The sequence below is a fragment of the Megascapheus bottae genome, chromosome 5, assembly GCF_031878675.1.
Source record: "Megascapheus bottae isolate mThoBot1 chromosome 5, mThoBot2.hap1, whole genome shotgun sequence".
NCBI lineage: Eukaryota > Metazoa > Chordata > Mammalia > Rodentia > Geomyidae > Megascapheus > Megascapheus bottae.
Window position 1 is genome coordinate 42,517,880 of NC_143513.1, and position 18,742 is coordinate 42,536,621.

At 41.6% G+C, this 18,742-nt stretch overlaps 1 protein-coding gene across 2 annotated transcripts in view; it reads right to left on the reverse strand.

The window, feature by feature from the left end:
• Positions 1–18,742, reverse strand: part of Lamb4 (laminin subunit beta 4) — a 93,599-nt gene that overhangs the window by 57,904 nt on the left and 16,953 nt on the right. For both annotated transcript variants that reach the window (XM_090333008.1, XM_090333007.1), the window contains exons 5-13: positions 18,231–18,419; positions 17,354–17,417; positions 17,004–17,218; positions 15,557–15,677; positions 13,691–13,879; positions 8,079–8,258; positions 4,311–4,420; positions 2,227–2,306; positions 1,597–1,747 (exon numbers count right to left, since the gene is read on the reverse strand). In XM_090333008.1, coding sequence (XP_090189134.1) covers positions 1,597–1,747; positions 2,227–2,306; positions 4,311–4,420; positions 8,079–8,258; positions 13,691–13,879; positions 15,557–15,677; positions 17,004–17,218; positions 17,354–17,417; positions 18,231–18,419 — 1,299 coding nt within the window. The remainder of the gene's footprint in view (positions 1–1,596; positions 1,748–2,226; positions 2,307–4,310; positions 4,421–8,078; positions 8,259–13,690; positions 13,880–15,556; positions 15,678–17,003; positions 17,219–17,353; positions 17,418–18,230; positions 18,420–18,742) is intronic.

Here is an 18,742-nt window from a genome sequence, read left to right on the forward strand (position 1 = left end):
GCAAGGATAAACGTACACACACATTCATGTACCTTTTAAAGATTTATCAAGAAAGTTAATTTTATTTCTTCTTAATTTTCCAACTAGAGTACTAAACGAATTATCTATAAGATGCAGTCTTGGAGTTATATAAATTTATGTTTCCATCTCTTATCATTCTTTTCTTTCTACTACCACTAAACTTAAACCTTATTTCTCCTGCATAGACTATTGAAGACTGCTCTTCTCACCAACCTGGACTTCTTTTCTGCTAGACAGTTTGCAGGAACATTGAGGGCAATTTCTTCATACTATTTTCTTGTTAATAAAGCTTGAGTGAGTTCTCATTGTCCAGATAATGAAATTTAGTCTCTAAGCTTAATAGGAGAGTTTTTATTTCCAGATTTTCTTCCCTATTTTAACTCTCTGACCTATTTGTTGGTACATCTGTATCCTCTGAGATGTTATTTATAACTTTCTCTAGCCAGAATGTCTTCTAATCTATTCCATGACTGAAATCCCTTTGTTTTCAGGTCTTAGACCAATAAATCTACGGAAGCATGAAGCTTATTTATAAGGGATCCCTTATGGTGCAGAAGTCCTAATATACTTAGGAGTATTGTTCTGCCCCATCTTGAGCCATATATGGAAAGCACTGTCTACAATAAGAACGGATAGGGTGAGGCATCCTGAAGAATCCCTTAACCAAGAGCTTAACAACATACACACAGGTAGGCAACATACTAACACGTTAAGGGCAAGGGATTTGGAAGCAGATGTACCTGTAGTTCAGTTTAGGAACCACTGCCTCTGTATGTCTTTAGTCAAGTTACTTCAGCTTCCTAGTGCCCACCCAGTCTAGAAATTAGGGATGATGATACTCAGGCTAATGAGAGAGTTAAATAAGATAATGTATGTAAAATGTAAAACAGAGCATTAAATCAATACACATTTTTTTTCTTTCTCTTTCTCTCTTTCCTTTGTGCTAATGCTGGAGTGATATTCCAGGAAACAACTTGGGACTGGAACTGGAATATGCTCCCCTGTTTTATACAAATCTTCTCTTTTACAGAACTGACTTTCACATGTATTTTCTCCTAACAGATTTTCACCTTTTTCCTTTCCTATATTTCTATCTATGGCTGAAGTTACACCCGTAAGAATTTCATAAATTTTATTCATTCATTATTCATATGCCCATAAACTCCCTACTATACTATGTGTCAGGCAACATGTTAGGCAGTAGTGAACCACTGCAGGATACGATACATGCTTATTTACAGTATCCTTGGGGAGACAGGAGAGTAGATGCTCAATAAACACATCTTATCTGGTAAATGCTTTGGAAGAGCAAAAGGCACGTCCGTATCATCACAATTTGATCTAACTAGGATTTGTGGGCCAGGCTTTGTGGCAGCAATGGGACACAAAGCTAAACAAAAGGCAGCTTCTGCCCTTGGCATTTATATAATCTGCACTTCCTTGATATAATACTCCTCTGATCTACATCTGTGGGCAAAAGCATTTTGCATTGGGCACCTTAACCACTATCTCGAGTGTGAATTAACTGATGTGCCATCACATGAAGTCTGTGAAGAGAATAAATGAAATACAAACCAAAGGTGCGAGTCCTTGGAGAGGTGTAGCTTCCTCTGCCTCATAGAGATAGAAATTCAAAGGAGCAAAGAAATAACCCGGGGCAGGTTCCGCGCATGTGCGGCCAGTGATGTGTGGGCGACAGTCGCACTGCCCATCCGTGGGTGAGCACCTGAGGGAGAGAATCCATCGGGAAGACACAAGAAGGTGGAAGGTACTAGGTTAAGTGCCCCCTTGAGTTTGGACAGATTACCCATAGTCCTGAGGGACCTGACCAATCCTGAAAACCAAATTCAGATCTAGGGAACCCAAGTGACTCCCTGGTTGTTTGTTCTGTTCTAGAAATCAGAGTGGCACGGGGTGACACAGAGTTAGTGGTTTAGGCAGGTGGAGTCAGGTGTTCCAGACATTCATCCCATAACCTCTTGAGACATATGTGCAGAAAGAGTGTCTGCCTCCCCCATGGAGATATGTTAGCTAAATAGATCAGATGGGCTTCAGTGAACACCTGAGGACATTGCTTTCCAAAACCCTTCCACTCGGAACAGAACAAGAGCTCTTGCCATGACTCTGAGCAGATCAGACCAGAATGTGCTTCCATGGCGGACAAAAGCAAGAGCAGTAGAAACCATCTCTGCCCACTTGGCTTACATGTTAGAATAAGCACTTCCAATGGCACAGTCACAGGGGGCACAGCCATGGAGCTGGTCTCCCAGGCCCCAGGATCCAACCTGCAGAAAGAAAGGGCCCAGCTGATTGGTAAAGGTCTCTGCTTCCTGAAGTTTAACACTGAAACCTCTACAATGAGATTACCACATATCAAAGAGCCCTGCATCCTGATGCATTCTCCAGCAATCACCCTTGCCTGCACACTGGGGAATGTCTCCAGGCTCACATTGGTCCCTCTCCAGGGCTTGGACAAAAGAACAGAAGGAAGCCCACACACTACTTCAAGGGGGATGTGATGGAAATCAGTAATTCCTTGGACCACACTGCTTTTTGCTCAAGCTGGGTCATTTGAGGCCTCTCTGGAAACATTTCTTACCACCCTATTTACAACTGTTTTAATAAAACCGTGGTTCCCTCACTACAACAATGCCAGGGGATTTACTCATGCCACACTGAAATGTTGGGGGCTGAAGAATCAATGGAGCTGATTCTAAGACATTCAGTGAATATCACTGTTCTGTAGAGACTATTATTCACAAAAGAGTTGTTGTGGCACATTGTGAACAGGAGTGAGAGTTAGTTCTGTGGTTCAATGCTTTCTCATTATTGCAACATCTTGACCTTTATGCAATATAAACAGCTGGTGAGACACAAACAACTATTTAAAAAACTGACAGCATTTACTATAAAATGCTCAGAATAATACTTCCCTAGCAAATTTTGATTTAATATCCTCAGAAAAAAAGCATGAGTTTAGTAGGCAAGAAATTCTTGTTTGGAAATGTCTGAATTGCTCATATTTTTTGTTTCCTTGATGCATTTTTGTTCAATTATTCTTGAAAGATCCCTTTAAGTACTAAATACTGACATAATGCATAGGCAATACAATAATAGATTTTTGATTTTTTTCTCCCCCAAACCAAACCTCAGTTTAGGAAAAGCACAAAAAAGCGAACTGAACTGCCTCTCTCAGGATGTGGCATGGAAAGTTCTGTCCAGGACAGAATTCTTGCCCCATTAACCATGGGGAGGTTGGGCTGCCATCTGCTACACATGGAAAAGGGTCAGCTGGTGGATGCTTGGGCGTGCCTAGGCTGGTCAGTCACTCGAAAGTGGCCTCTGCTCAGGTGCTTTCCTCCTGCAAGCATGACAATCTGCAGTGCACAAGTTTGCCTGGGATGATCGGATTGGGTATCACCAACCACCCTGTCACATAGCAGTATGTTCTGCTTTGTGCTGCACATGTATGACACCTGAAATTGATGAGGGCAACCTTTCTCTTTTTATACAAAATGTTCAAATTGCCTGACCTATCTGACACAGAGTCTCTACCTCCTTTGAATGTGTTTTCAGGAAAATGACTTAAAATATTAGCCCCAAATGATTTCTTCATAGGCATATGTTTCTTATTTATCAGTCCCATTTCTTCAGACACATCAAGGTCACTGTTCTTTTATTAGGTTAAGTTTTTGTTTTTCTTCATCTAAAATGTCATGGTGTGCTGCCAAGACAGGAAAACAAAGAAAAGATCTGGGCTTGAACCACTCACTTGTATGACATATTTCTTATTTATAGATTTTAGAATATACATACTCATGTTTAGTGATGCCTGAGAAAAACACAACAGTTTATTTCCCACAGGATTCTAAAATACACTTAAATCCAAGTTGCTACTGCTTGTCTTTATTTCTAAGAGCTCATTTAAAATATTTTTAGGCAGAGGGTGTTAAGAGGTGGTAAGAAAATGTGTGAATAAGCTAAAAGAAAGGTTGTATAGTCTTGTTGTCTACTGCCTGACATACTCAGGAGAACAATGGATAAAAACATTCCCATTTCTGCTGGGTCAGTTTAGTCTAGTATGCTGGTAAATGTTTAACAGCTAGCTCCCTACAGGGGTTGAGCCTAGAGGTAGGCGATGGATAATGTGTCAATGTTTGCAGGATAAAGACTCACCACAGGGCTACTGAAATACAAGGACTGCAATTAACAAGACCAAGTCTTTTCTAGGCATCCTGACCAGAATTCTTCCTAATGGTAGAAAAGGAAACTTGCAAATAGATACATACACTGCATTCTTCACAGCGTGGTCCCGTGGCATAGGCCTGGCAAAAACATTGGCCTGTATCCATATCGCAGGTTGAAAATGGCAGACTCCTGAGGGGGTGACAGCCGCAGGCTGAAAGTGGAAAATATACAAGGATTCTCATTTTTCATTTTCCCCCTCTTGTGAATGTCTTTAACAGCTCACACTGAGCAAAATGAATGGCCATGAGAACACACAGCAGCCTGCGCTGCTGGTTATTGTGTGCAGTATGCTGCAGGATTAATGCACTGCAAAACCCCACAGAGGAAATCCTGTACTTGCAAGTTCTTATGTAGTTACTTATCCTAAGGGTGCCAGGCTGGGGTGACTCAGTTTCCTGCCATCATAGTTATCACTGACAGAACCCTCTCTGGCATATGTATCCAGTCTCCCCCCCTCTCTTTCTCTCTCTCTCCTCTCATTCTTACTGTTTTGCTGTTATGATTATGATTACGTTTTTACTTCATTCCCTTTTCTCTTTTTCTTCTACCTGCAGTCATTTCTTAGTCCTGCTTATGGTTGTGGAGACTAAGAAGTTATACAAGCTATTACTTTCCTCTGCAGGAAAAATGAGGCAAACCAAATGGTCATGTCGATGAACAGGCAGGTATACCCATACAGTAGATTGTTGTTTACCAACACCAACACACAAAAAAGACTGAAAAATGATGCTTACTATATGGGCCAACCTTGAAAACATTTTGGTAAGTAAAAAGAAGTCCATCACAGAAGACCATATTTTTCAGTGATTCCTTTTGTTCCCAAACTGCTGTTTGTGGTAAGGGCTTGCTAGGTAAGGGCGAGCGCTGTGACAGAGTATGAAGGTAGTAGTTAAAATGTGGTTTCTTTTTCCTTTTCTGGGTTGTTAAGTACATTCACATTGTTTTTACAAGCAGTCTCTATAACTTTTAATCTTACAAAATGGAAATATCTTAAACTTAAACAAACCTTAACCAATAGCTCCTCTCTTCTTCACCCACATGCTCAGCCATTAGTCTTTCTGTCTCTATGATGTAAATACTCTGAGTCTCTCATATGAATGAATTTATGTTTTTGTTTCCTTTGGCAACTGACATAATGTTCTCAAGGTTCACTTAGCATAGTATCTTTAAGGTTCAGCCCTATTGTAGGATGTGTCAGGATTTCCTTCGAAGGCTAAGTAACATTCCATTGTACATATGTAGCATGCATTACTTATTAATTTATCAATGGACATTGGGTTACTTCCATCTTCTGGCTATTGTGAATGGTTTTTCTGTACGAAAGTACAAATATCTCTTCAAAAATTTGCTCCCATGTCTTACATACCTAAATTGAGGTTTGTGCTGGGGTGATGAAAATGTCCTAAAACTGATGGTATTACACAACTTTCAATATATTAAAATCATTGAACTATAATTGTTAAATGGCATTGTGTGGTATGTAAGTTACATGCCAATAAAACTTATAACATACACCTATGCACACATACAAAAACAATGTTCAACCCATTCTTAGAGGACATGTTAATCAGTGAACCACAGAGGTACCTAGAGTACTGAAAACTGTGATGGAAGACTGTCTTGGCAATACAATTCATTACTGTGACATTTAATTTCACCATCAAATCGAGAAGAATATTTTTATGACAAAACTTCTTTGAACATAATCACATTAAAAGGTGAAAATGCGGAGTGCAATATGGTGATTCAGTGGAAACCATTTCCCAATTCCTGGAGCAACCTACAGGTGAGTGAAGCTGAGGCCTGAGACTGGGGATCTTACAGTCAAGGTTTGTCCATTTGCCCAGAAAGCTGCTAACATTCAAGTTTTCTCAGCTCCCCTATTGCTTTTTCTTCTTCTTTTTTTTTTTTCTCTTTAGTTTTCTTTCCCAGAGAATTTCTCAATCAATATTAGGAGGGACATGAGTAGAAAGGGAAGATTTTTTTTAAAATAAAAAGTAAACCATAGCTTGAAAATTGTGTAGAAAGTACTTTATAACTCATAGTAAGTTTTTCTGCAGTACACCAAGAAGTTGTAGCTAAGCCAGGTTAGCATTCTTTAGACAAAACTCCTGTATTAGGGGCCAGGAGCATGGCCTAGTGGTAGAATGCCTGCTTAGCATGCACAAAGCTCTGGATTGGATCCTCAGTACACATACAAAGAAAAAGCTGGAAGTAGTAGAGTGGTAGAGTGCTAGCTTAGAGAAAGTTCAAGGACAGTGGCCAGTCTCTGAGTTCAAGGCCCCAGGATTGGTGCACACTCACACGCACGCACCCCCCCCATTCCTATATTAACATAATTTTTAAAATAAAAAAGTGGCAGTACTTAGGCTTGAACTCAGGGCCCGGGTGTTGTGCCTTAGCTTTCATGCTAAAGGTTGGTGCTACAGTTTAGCTACACTCCCACTTTCAGCTTTTTGCTGGTTAACTGTAGATAAGAGTTTCATTAGCATTTCTGCTCAAGTTGGCTTTGAACCCCATCCTCATATCTCACCTCCTGAGTAGCTAAGATTACAAGCACGAACCATTGGTGCCTGGTTTAACCCACTTTCAAAGCGTTCTTTCCTTTTAGTTTAGTTAAAGCTTCCTGGAAAAAAGGAACTGTGCATTCCCAGAAAGATTTCTATTCCACATTTTAACCTTCCAAGCATGCGCTCCATGACCTTGAGTTGAGCCTGCCCAGAAACACGTATGTTTCCTTCTTCAGGCTAACCTTACACCGAGCATGCGCACGAGTGTGCTCCCTTAAGTGCTTTCTGATAGGAATAAAATCCCTGGCTTCCTTTGTTTCTGGAGGGCCCTGCTTTTGGGATAGCTCCAGCGCTTTCCTCACCCGGTGCAGAGCAACTAGTAACCCTTCATGCCTTTGTGCATGTTTACTGATTTATACTCACTGGGAGGAGCATGTTCAGTTACCCAAGCCATTTTTTTTCCAGGTTTCTCCCTTTGTTGCAGTGAGGGAAAATGTGCGCGCCCTCTGCTGGCAAGCTGTGATACAGTCCCTATACCAAGGAGGAACGTTGTCCTCTCACTTTTGAAGGACATTTGAAGTCTCAGAGGCCTTCAGCACCTTTAGGGGTTTGCAGTGAGTGAATGTTAGGGAGAGAGGGAGAGAGGGAGAGAGGGAGAAGGGGAGAGAGAGACACACAGAGAGAGAGACAGAGAGAGACAGAAAGAGACAGAGAGAGAGCCAGAGACAAAGAGACAGAGAGAGACAAAGAGACAGAGAGAGAAACAGAGACAAAGAGACACAGAGAGACAGAGAGAGGAGAGAGGGAGAGAGAGAGACAAAGAGAGAGAGGGAGACAGAGAGGCAAAGAGAGGGAGAGAGATGAAAGGGGAGAGAGAACAGAGAGAGGAGAGAGAAAGAGAAATAGAAAGGGAGAAGGAAAGAAAAGAAAGAAAAGGGGCCGGGAGTTTGGCCTAGTGGTAGAGTGCTTGCCTAGCATGCACGAAGGCCCGGGTTGGATGCCTTGGTACCACATACATAGAAAAAAGCTGGCAGTGGTGCTGAGGCTCAAGTGGTAGAGCGCTAGCCTTGAGAAAGTCCAAGGACAGTGCTCAGGCCCTGAACTCAAGCCCAGGACTGGCAAAAAAACGAAAGAAAGAAAGAAAGAAAGAAAAGGAAGAAGGAAAGAAAAGGAGAAGAGAAGAAAAGAAGGGAAGAAAAGGGAAGAGAAGGAGAAGAGAAGGGGAGGGAAGGGGAGGGAAAGAAAGGAAAGGAAAGGGGAGGGGAAGGTAGCATGCACCCACCCAGGTTGATGACTTACGTTTGCAGCCCAAAGGGTCAGAGGCACTCAACCCAAAGTGATTGGGTTTGCACTGGTCACATTTGGCTCCTCCGACGTTCTCCTTACACAGACATTGGCCAGCCACCCATCCGAGGGCAGGATTGGAGTGGCTCACACAAATGCCACCAGACAGGGTCCCATCAGGGTCACATTCACAAGCTGGGGACACAGAATTGCATTGTCTTAGGGAATTGCAAACCATGCGTAGCATTTTGCCCATGTGAAAACTATTAAGCATTGTTTAAATAATCAAATAGATGTACACAAGTAGACTACTGGGCAAAGGATGTTCAGAAATGTCTCCTAAATATATGCTGGATAATTCCATATATATGTTTATGTATACATATATATGTATACATACACAAACATATATATGTGTATATATATATATATATATATATATAAATATGCATCTACCCCAGGCACTCCAGTCAGGAGGGGGTCATCATGAAGTAGAGTTCTTCCTTATAGTCCATCAAGGACTACCTCACTCTTGTCAAATTCTGTTCTACACCCAAACTATTCATACTATTGGCATTTTTTTTTGTCAGTTGTGGGACTTGAACTCTGGGCCTGGGCCCTGTCCCTGAGCTCTTCAGCTCAAGGCTACCACCTTACCCCTTGAACCAAGCCCCACTTCCGGTTTTCTGGTGGATAATTGGAGATAAGAGTCTCACAGACTTTAGTGTCCAGGCTGGCTTTGAACCATGATCCTGAGATCTCAGCCTCCTGAGTAGCTAGGATTGCAGGTGTGAGCCACTGTGCTGGGTTTCAGCATCTTTTTTCATATGGCATTCCTTATACAATTCCATATATATACATATTTACATATACATTCATTCATATTATTCTAAAGTTAGAGGAAAACTACTGTTTAGAAATGATTTTAAGGATCAGTTCTTTAGGGGATTATAAAAGTATCTTTAAACTTGGCAGATGTGATGGTTGTATGATACTGTACTAGTAAATTGTCTATTTTAAGATGGTTAATTTTATGTTATATGAATTTCATCTCAAGAAAAATAAAGAACAAGACTAAAGGTGAAAATAAGGTCTAGAGAAGAGAAGGTGTGGTGTGGTGACATTTGTCCCCCTGCAAGCTGAATGAAGTCAGAGAATGTCTGATCAACTTTCTGAAATGTGGCTTAAAGGTAAATCTGTTCTTCATCACAGAAAAATTATGTCTCTATGGAAGTTATTATTCATTTTGGGCTTTTCCTGGAAATCTACAAGAAAGGAAAAGAACAGGAAGCCAGGTTTGTGCCGGTAGCTCATGCCTGTAATCCTAGCTACTTAGGAGGCTGCTAACTGAGGATCTCAGTTTAAAGCCAGCCCAGGCATGAAAGTCCATGAGACATCTTATCTCCCATTAAGGACCAGAAAATGGGAAGTGGCACTGTAGCTCAAGTGGTAGAGCGATAGCCTTGAGCTGAAGAGGTCAGGACAGTGTGTGGGCCCAGAGTTCAAACCCTACGACTGACAAAAGCAAAAAAAAGAACACGAAGGCAAATTCATGTCCTTGTTTTTGGAAATCTGTTTTGGCAATGAAGCAAAAGCTTAAATGAAGAAATCATGGGAAATGAGATAAGCAGACACCAAGACACCAGTAGCATAGGATCTACAGTATCAACTGTTGTTTTTTCTTAAGTAGAAATTTAAATAACTCATAAAAGAAGGCAATCTAAAAGACAATGCTAGTAGTGTGAATAATTCCCAGGTAAAGCCGGACTAGAGGAGAGACGTTACATGAGGTACATTTGACAGAGTGGAAGGAAGAATTCTGTCAGTCAGGATGACACTGATGAGGAAGAGGCTGGGGAGACACAGAAACAGCACGTGTGGATGTGGTAGAGAGGACCAGGCCCTCTCCTTCCCTTGGTGCTGTTTCCAAGGGATTCTAATTTAAAGAGAGGCAGTAAACATTAAAAAACCCCGAATATCTTGATCTGAAAGGACAATCTTTCCCACATTTGTGCATGTTTGCTCCAGATTAATAAACACAAGCTCCACAAATTTAAAGTTATGTTTACAACCACTTAGGTTAGTGAGTTCAGGGGGAAGAATCCAGTCCAACCAGTTGTTTGGTGTCATTGAAGCAAATACTTGGTTGTCTGACAATCTTTCAAGTTTTGGTTGTTTGCTCTTGGATTGTGGGTTGTGATAAAATCCTACTATGGAAGAACAGCATTAGGTTCTCCTTAGTTTGGAGGAAAACCACAATTTTCTTCTAATTAAAGCCACTTGCTTCCAGAGAATAAGGGACAAACTAGATTCATTTAAAAAGTGGCATAAGGAAAAGCTCAAGTTTATTTGGGAGTCACATCCAGAGGTCAGCACAGATTTCTAGATTATCAATTAATTATGCACAGAAATACCCTTTGGGATAGAGTGGCTAGAGAGTAAGTCTACTTTGAAATCACCTTATGTCTTAGCCTTTAGAAGGGCAATAACACCAATTTAATCCTAGTAAACTTTTCTTATCAGTGGCCTAGTCTACCAAATCTTTGGTTTTGTTTGCATCATATTTAAGTGTCTTGATTATAGAAGACTTGAGTTAGCCAATTTGTGCCTGGGATCTCTTCATGTAAATATTTAGGTTTAACCAAGGACAACTTAGAAAAAGTTATCGTGAGAATGCTAGTCATTTTCTTGATACACATCCTTTGTGTACATATAATAAACATGTGTTTATGGGAACAGAAACTGGGGAGTCTCATGATGGAGATTTGTTATGAGGCCCTCATCTGCCTTTCATGGAAAAACTCCTTGTTTACAAAGAATGACTTCTTAATTGCAAATCAGGAGCCTTACCTTCCTTTTCCTACTTTTCCCCACCCCAAAGTTTAATATAGAGTAGCTCTTAAGAAATAAGATTCAGTTGATATGTTTAAAACATCTAGTTTAGGGCCGGGAGTTTGGCCTAGTGGTTAAAGTGCTTGCCTAGCATGCATGAAGACCCGGGTTTGATTCCTCGGTACCACATACATAGAAAAAAGCCGGAAGTGGTGCTGAGGCTCAAGTGGTAGAGCTCTAGCCTTGAGAAAGTCCAAGGACAGTGCTCAGGCCCTGAGCTCAAGCCCAGGACTGGCAAAAAAACAAAAAAACACAAAAAAAACCATCTAGTTTATAAGTTTCCAAATTTCTTTAAAGATTCCTAGATTATGTTTTATAACATCATAATTCCTTCATTCTACCCCAAATAACACTTTTCTAAGTACATAACTTTAAAAACATGAATAAAAGTTATGAGTAAGGTGTGTATGTGTACAACCTAAGAAAAGGTAGAAATTGTAAGACACTCAGGAAATTTCTTTAAAAATATTTTTTCCAGCTGGGCCTGGTGGCTCAGGCCTGTAATCCTAGCTACTCAGGAGGCTGAGATGTGAGGATCAAGGTTCAAAGCCAGCTCTGGCACAAAAGAACCTGAGACTCTTATCTCCAATTAACCTCTGGAAAACCAAAAGTGGGGCTTGGCTCAAGGGGTAGGGTTGTAGCTTTTAGCTGAAGAACTCAGGGACAAAGCCCAGGCCGAGTTCAAGTTCCCTGATTCAAAAAAAATAATAATACTAATTCTGAGAACTTAGTTCTTTTTATCAGATTTGAACAGTTTCACATAAAGGACAATTTATGGCAGTGCCTATTGAATTAGAATGATTATGATTATTTTAAGGACCCTACATTTCAGGCTATCTTACAGAGTAAGACCTCAGACCTAGTTACTGGTCCTATCAACAGGGGTGTGTTTAAGTTATTGTTTATACTAGTGTGTTAAATTAGATTAGGCTGAGTATTAGGCAGCAATGAGTATGAGCAAAGTGAGGGAAGAAGGTGGGCACAAAACTTAAAGAAGTTCTCAACTCTCTGGACCGTGTAAACAGCAAACGTCAATATTGCACTTGCAGGACTCTTACATGACAGTAGTGCTACCTTAAATTTCAGAATCTGGTGCTTTGCTTGCCCTATTTTAGTTCCAGTCCTGCGAAATACAAATTAAAAAAAAAAAAAACGTGGGATAGGACTTCATTATCAAAATGAAAGTGTGATGAAATCAGGATTAGCAGGCATTGAGGCGGGACAAACCAAATGCTAGCCAGGATATGGAGCTGAGGCTTACTCCAGGTCTGGGTCGTAATTGGCACACTCTCCTATAGTCAGTTCTGCACCCGCTAATGAAGTTAGGACCTGCATACTCCATGGTCCAGCATTTGCATTTTAGTTATGTGTCTTAGGGATAGTCTACACGTGTGCACAGGCTCACAAATACAATGTAGAAAGAACCTAGACAAATACATATTACCATATTCATAGGAAGAAATTCTTGGCAGAAATTTAAATGAAAAAGTCAGGGCTAACCAATTTGGACACATCTTAGAAACAAAATGTTGAAATATCCAAGTTGCTGAAGGATACATATGGCATATTACCATTTAATCCAAAGTCTGCTATCAAAAGTTTGAAAATATGTCAATATGTAGTATTTGTGATAAAACATGTGTGCAAATAAGTATGGTAATAATGATAAATATCAAACATTTGCTCTTTATGAAGGAGGGGAAGCAAATGGAGAAGCTGTGCCTGTGGTATTTTAGTAAAGAGAGTTGCAGAGGGTGGGAAACAAGATGATTGGAGGAGGTCAGGGGAGAGAAATAGGGACAAAAACACGAGAAGGGGTATCAGTGTGTGAGAAGTAATGCACCTACTACCTGGCGAATGTAACTGTAACCCCTCTATACATTACCCCAACAATAAAAAAAATTAAAAAAGAGTTGCAAAGGTTTTGATGAAGCAGGTGGCAGGCAAAAGGCGTTTATCATATGGTTATCTATTTTTTTATGCTTGTAAAATTTGAGATTAAACATAAAAGCTTTTAGCTGGATGCCAGTGGCTCAAGTCTATAATTCTAGCTCCTCAGGAGGCTGAAATATAACATCTGAGGATTGCAAATTGAAGCCAGCATGGGCCTAAAAATCTGCAGGACTCTTATTGCTAATTAGCAAAATGCTGGACTGGAAGTGTGATTAAGTGGTAGAGTACCAGCCCTGATCAAGAAAGCTAAGTATGAGTGAGAGGATCTGAGTTCAAGCCCAGATACTGCAATAAAGGAAATAAACAAGTAACGGATTTTAAGTCTTTCTTTTTTTTGGGGGGGGGGGAGGGAGTGCTGGTCTTTGAGCCTGAACTTGGGCGCTGAGGTGCGCTATTCCTATTTTTAAAAATAGTCTCCCTTGGAAGTGGAGTTGTGGTTCAAAGTGGTAGAGCTCTAGAACAGAAGAGCTCAGGGACAGCGCCTGAGTTCAAGTCCCACAACCTACTCCTCCACCCCTCCCAATTCTCCCTCAAAGTTTGTGTCACCCCCCTCCTCCCCTCCCCCCCTCTGCCCATTTGGATCCATGCTAATTTTCTGATTCATCCCAGGTTACGAAATTCTCAGCCTGACCTGGGCGATTTGGGTCAGCGTGTTTGGAGGTAGAGCTCAAACAGTGTTACCTCCTCATTCCACATTTGGTGGATTGGATCCCTTGTTAAGAGGACTTGGAGCAGCATTTGCAGAGCCAAGTGCACAAGACTGGATGAAGTGGGGAACTCACGAAGGCATGCTTGGGGATCCGAGATGGCCTTGACGGGGTCCCTGTAGAAGAGGGGTCTGCAGCGGTCGCAGTGCTGGCCCTCAGTGTGATGCTGGCAGTCCTCGCACACGCCTCCACTGAGGCCACCACTGGCTAGGTACATGCTCATGTCAAAGTGACAGCGGTCAGAGTGGCCATTACAGTTGCATGCTGAGAATGGAAAGGAAATGCCTGAGTGCCCAGAGACTTCCAGAAGTCTGCTGTGCCCCCCACTCTGCCTCCGAGGCCTCGGCTTCTTATGCCTCTTCATCCATGCCCTGGGTGCACAAAGGCCAAAGCAGGTGTTCCCAGAGTCTCTGTAGCACTCTGATTCTCATCATGTGCTGTCTACAAAGAGCATTCACATAATACACAATATGTACTTTTAAAAGTCATGCAAAAAAAAAAATCACTGGGCAATTGAAAAGCCATAGGGTACAGCCTCTGTGGTGGTGGTCGGGAAAGAATAGTTTTGCTGACTTCACACTTTGTAAATCTGATTTCTTTTTTTTAAGTTGTGGGGCTTGAACTCAGGGCCTGAGTAATGTCCCTGAGCTCTTTTGCTCAAAGCTAGTGCTCTACCACATTGAGCCACAGCTTCACTTTTGGTTTTCTGGTAGTGAGTTGGAGATAAGTCTCTCGAACTTTCCTGCCCAGTCTAGCTAGAACCATGATCCTCACATCTTAGTCTCCTGAGTAGCTAGGATTATAGAAGGCATGAGCCACTGGCACCTGGATATTTTTGTTGTTGTTGTTGTTTTACCTAAATGTTCTACATGCATTGGGATCTGTAAATGAGATGCTGGAGTAGAACATAGTCTTCATGCTTCTGCAAGGACAGAGAGGCTAGAAAGGTGGCTGCTGATCACTTATTTCATTTGAGGCTCACTAAGAGGACTAGAGGGCCATGTGGTTGTTGGGAGGAATTTGTTTATCTTTGTTGTAAAGTCTCTGCTGTGTCCCACAACCCACCCCCTCCCTGCAAACAGCCTGAGACTGGCCGTGTTTTTGTTGGATCTGTGTACTCTGACTGTCACAGATGAGTTTTGTCATTAGAGCTCTTCTAGGGACCTTTCATTCCTTCAAGTTCTATTTTTCTCAAAACCTGGGAAAAGAAAAGATTGTGTGAGAGTCCATAAAAATTTAGAGGCAGCAAAGCTAACATGTTGCTGAAAACTAAGACACATTATTGACCTAAATATTTCACAAACATACCAGCCCATGCTAGATGCTTGTATCTTTTGCCTGTACTCCTAACTACTCAAGAGGCTAAGAACTAAGGAGCTCAGATCTCAGAAAAGTTCATGAGACTCTTATCTTGAATTAACCAGCAAAATGCTACAAGTGGAATTGTGGTTCAACTGGTAGAGCAATAGCTTTAGGCCAAAAAAAGCTAAGAGAGAATACTTTGACCCCAAAATTAAAGCTACAGTATGGGCACCAAAAAAAAAAAAAGCCTAACAAAGTTAATCCTGGACCTCACTTCTCCTATCATCTTCCTTGCAGATATAAAGTCATTTTCTGGAATGTATGATTACATACAGACATCTTGTTACCAAGTCTGGACTTGCTTGCCCTCAGCAATTACAAACAACTCTGCCCCATTATCTAAAAATGTGTTGCATAGCCTGCATACCAGGTATCATAATTTTGGGAATGTGTGTGCATCAGTTTGAAGAGTTGATAATTCTTGTATGTGAGATCTTCGGAGCAATCAAGATATCACACAAGTGCAGCAGGGAGCCCTAGTTTCATTCCCTCGGTTGCCTACACTCCATAGAAGTGAAACACGTGTTCTTTAGCAGAAGAAAAGGGAGCACACTCTTCTCCAGGAGAACTTTCACCCACCTCGGCAAGTGCTGTCATGAGGGCCCACAGCTGGCCTCCAGGGAATATCCTGGAAGAAGTCCTTGCATCGCTGACAGTTGGGGCCATCTGTATTGTGCTGGCAGATGCAATGCCCATGAACCTGCAATCATGCAACAAGCAGGGTTAAAATAGGGTTTGTCGGGGTGTGTGTGTGTGTGTGTGTGTGTATGTTGTGTTTTACTGGGGCATGAACTCGGGGCCTGGCACTCTTGTTTGTTTTTTCTGCTCAAGGATGATGCTTCACCACTTGAGCCTCACCTCTACTTTCAGCATTTTGCTGGCTAATTGGAAATGAATTTTGTCTGCCCAGGCTAGTGTGGACCACAACCATCACATCTCGGCCTCTCAAGTACTTAGGATTCCAGGTATGAGCCCTCAGTACCTGGCTAAAGGAGGACTTGTCTGTACATGGAAAGTGAATTCCCAGGCCGTGGTTGATCTGCAGCTCTTAGTTTCCCACAACACAAACTTGACCATACTTGATTATGTGCTTCATTAGCTTATCTGAGTTGATCGTTTCCAGAGGTGTAAGTCAATATTTATAGCAAAAAAAATTGTGGGGGAGCTTTTTTGAATTGTTTCAGGACAGCACAAGAAACAAGATGTAAGGAGGTGAGGAGTGAGTGTGTTTTTGGAGAAGGGAAAATAGTTAGAAAAGAGAAGCTAGAGAAAGTCATGTGAACTTCAGGCTTTCATAAAATGCTCAAAATGGCCCACATTCAGAGAGACGTGGAGGTGGCTCTGGGGAAGGTCTCATGTTCTCCAGAAGCCTGAGATGACTGAATCTAATAAGAAAATCTTCTTAGTAGATCTACAGCACAAATATACAGTTCTTGGGCCCAAGTGTGGCTCAGTGGTAGAACACTAGCCTACAATGTTCAAAGCCTTGGGTTCAATTCCCTGAACCGTAGAAACAACAGCAGCAGCAACAGAAGACACACTCCCAGAACGAGAGACCTACTGCCCTGATAGCTGGTCAGAGCAGAGGAGCTGTCCAATTTATAATATCAGATGTTACTAAAACACTTTAATATAGAGTCGCATACCTTACACATTATTTCAACTATATTTGTGTGTGCGTGTGTGCATGTGTGTGTGTGCGTGTGTGCGTGTGTGTGTAAGAATGAATTCCAAATCATGATTCATTTCTACCAAATCTGGATATCCTAAAAAAAAAATGAACAAAAAAAGCCCCATATATGATAACTTCTACTCCTGAGGTCAGTAATGCACAGAGGTGACAGAATTCACAAGGACAGTGGCCAGAGGAATGGGGGCAGGTTGGGGAGAAGATTCAATGCTACCAGCCCCATGCAGAACTGGACACTCAGATTTACTGCTCGGTGTAGATTTCTAATCTGCAGTCAGTATCAAAGCAGTGAATGAAGGAAGGAGAGACAGCTTGCAATTCTGGCTAATAACTTACCACTGCTGTGCGACTGAAAATGTCTCCCCACACCTTCTGCAAAGGGCCACACTCATTGGCGTGGCCATTGCAAAAACAGCTTCCCCGAACGACCATCTCATGCAGTGCATAGTAGTATTTATCAAGGGAGTCATTTTGTTTCCTTCCAAGAAAAGTATCCCCAAGGGTATGGAGTTTGGTGAAGTTTATCCTCAGGTTTGTTAATGTCACAAGGTCTTGGAATAGGAAAATAAAATGAATCAAAGTGTGTTTTAGTACAAGTTTCCCCTTATCACACCACAGCAAGGAAATGACAAGGAATCTCCCTAACATGAAATTTAAAGAAAATTTATGAAAAACATAATTCATACCTTGAATGTGGGGGCTATAAGGGTTTTCTATTTCAAAACTGGGGTCCAAAACTTTTAAAACAACCTGCATGACAAACAAATATAGGTAAGCTTAATATGGTAACCCAAACAAAATCGTCTCATCCCTTTGGGAAGAAATCTTGATCTTGCAAGAAGACTAAGTCATTGGCTTCCAGCTAATACACCAGTTATCATTTGGGTGACTGTATGAATAAAGGAGCAGGTGCATAGGTGAGTGCCTGGGACTGAGCAGTCACAGGTAGATCTTGGTGCATGTGTGTCCATGCAGAGGCTGAGTAGCACTGCTGAAGAGAACTCTGAACTAGATTAGGATGGAGTAATGGCAATTCAACAAGCCATGCTTTTGGGCCTAGCAGGGAATTCTGAAGCTGCTGTCTTATGCCTACAAATCTTTCTGCTCTATCAGAATGGAGGGTACTCTCCATCCCCGCTGCTCCCCTGACCTTGTGGTAGTTGTCACCAGCTTTGTCCTGAAGGACACTCCTAGAGTCCCCTCTAGATTCCACAATTATGATAATGAGAGAATTAACTCATGGATGAGCACAGCAATGTAGCTGCTTTGCAAGAGTTGCAAACAGTCTTCTTTCCTTCCTCTCTGTGCCCAGCATCTCTTGCCCAGGGTAGACTGTACTGTTCCCTCTCATATGGCAACCCTTGTGTGGGTGTTTCTGCTTGGATATTTATTGTCTACTATTCAGGATTTATTTCAATTTAGGCATTTTCATTTTAAGGGGAAAAAAAACCCATATTAAGTTATGGTTGAATAAGCATGACTTACTTTGTTTCGTAAGAATAAGTTAAACACATTTAAAATGTTTAATTTACAAGGAAAGAAATCCAAGGGAAGAAAGGTTACCTCGCCTCCAGTTGAGGGCTCAATATCTGAATATCTGGAGTCACAGACAAGGTCTCCTACTTTCTGGGCCTGGCCAGCGGTGATGCCAGGAAAAGCAGCAGCACAGTCCTTTGCAAAATATTTGAGCACTTTCCAGGTGAGTCCATAGTCTGTGGAACGCTCTACCAACATTGCAGCAGGCCGAAAAGTCTGGAAATAATGTCCACAAGACAGAGTTTATTAACTACTTGATTGAACATTTTGTTCTATTTCAGTTTTTTCAAACCTTGTACTCTACAGTTGACACAACTAGATCTTGTTCAACAAATGGACAGCTATTTATGCCCTCAGATTAAATTACATTTTCAAAAAAAAAATTTTTGCCAGTCCTGGGCTTGAGTTCAGGGCCTGAGCACTGTCCTTGGACTTTCTCAAGGCTAGAACTCTACCACTTGAGCCTCAGCACCAATTCCAGCTTTTTCCTGTGTATGTGGTACTGAGGAATTGAACCCCGGTCTTCGTGCATGCTAGGC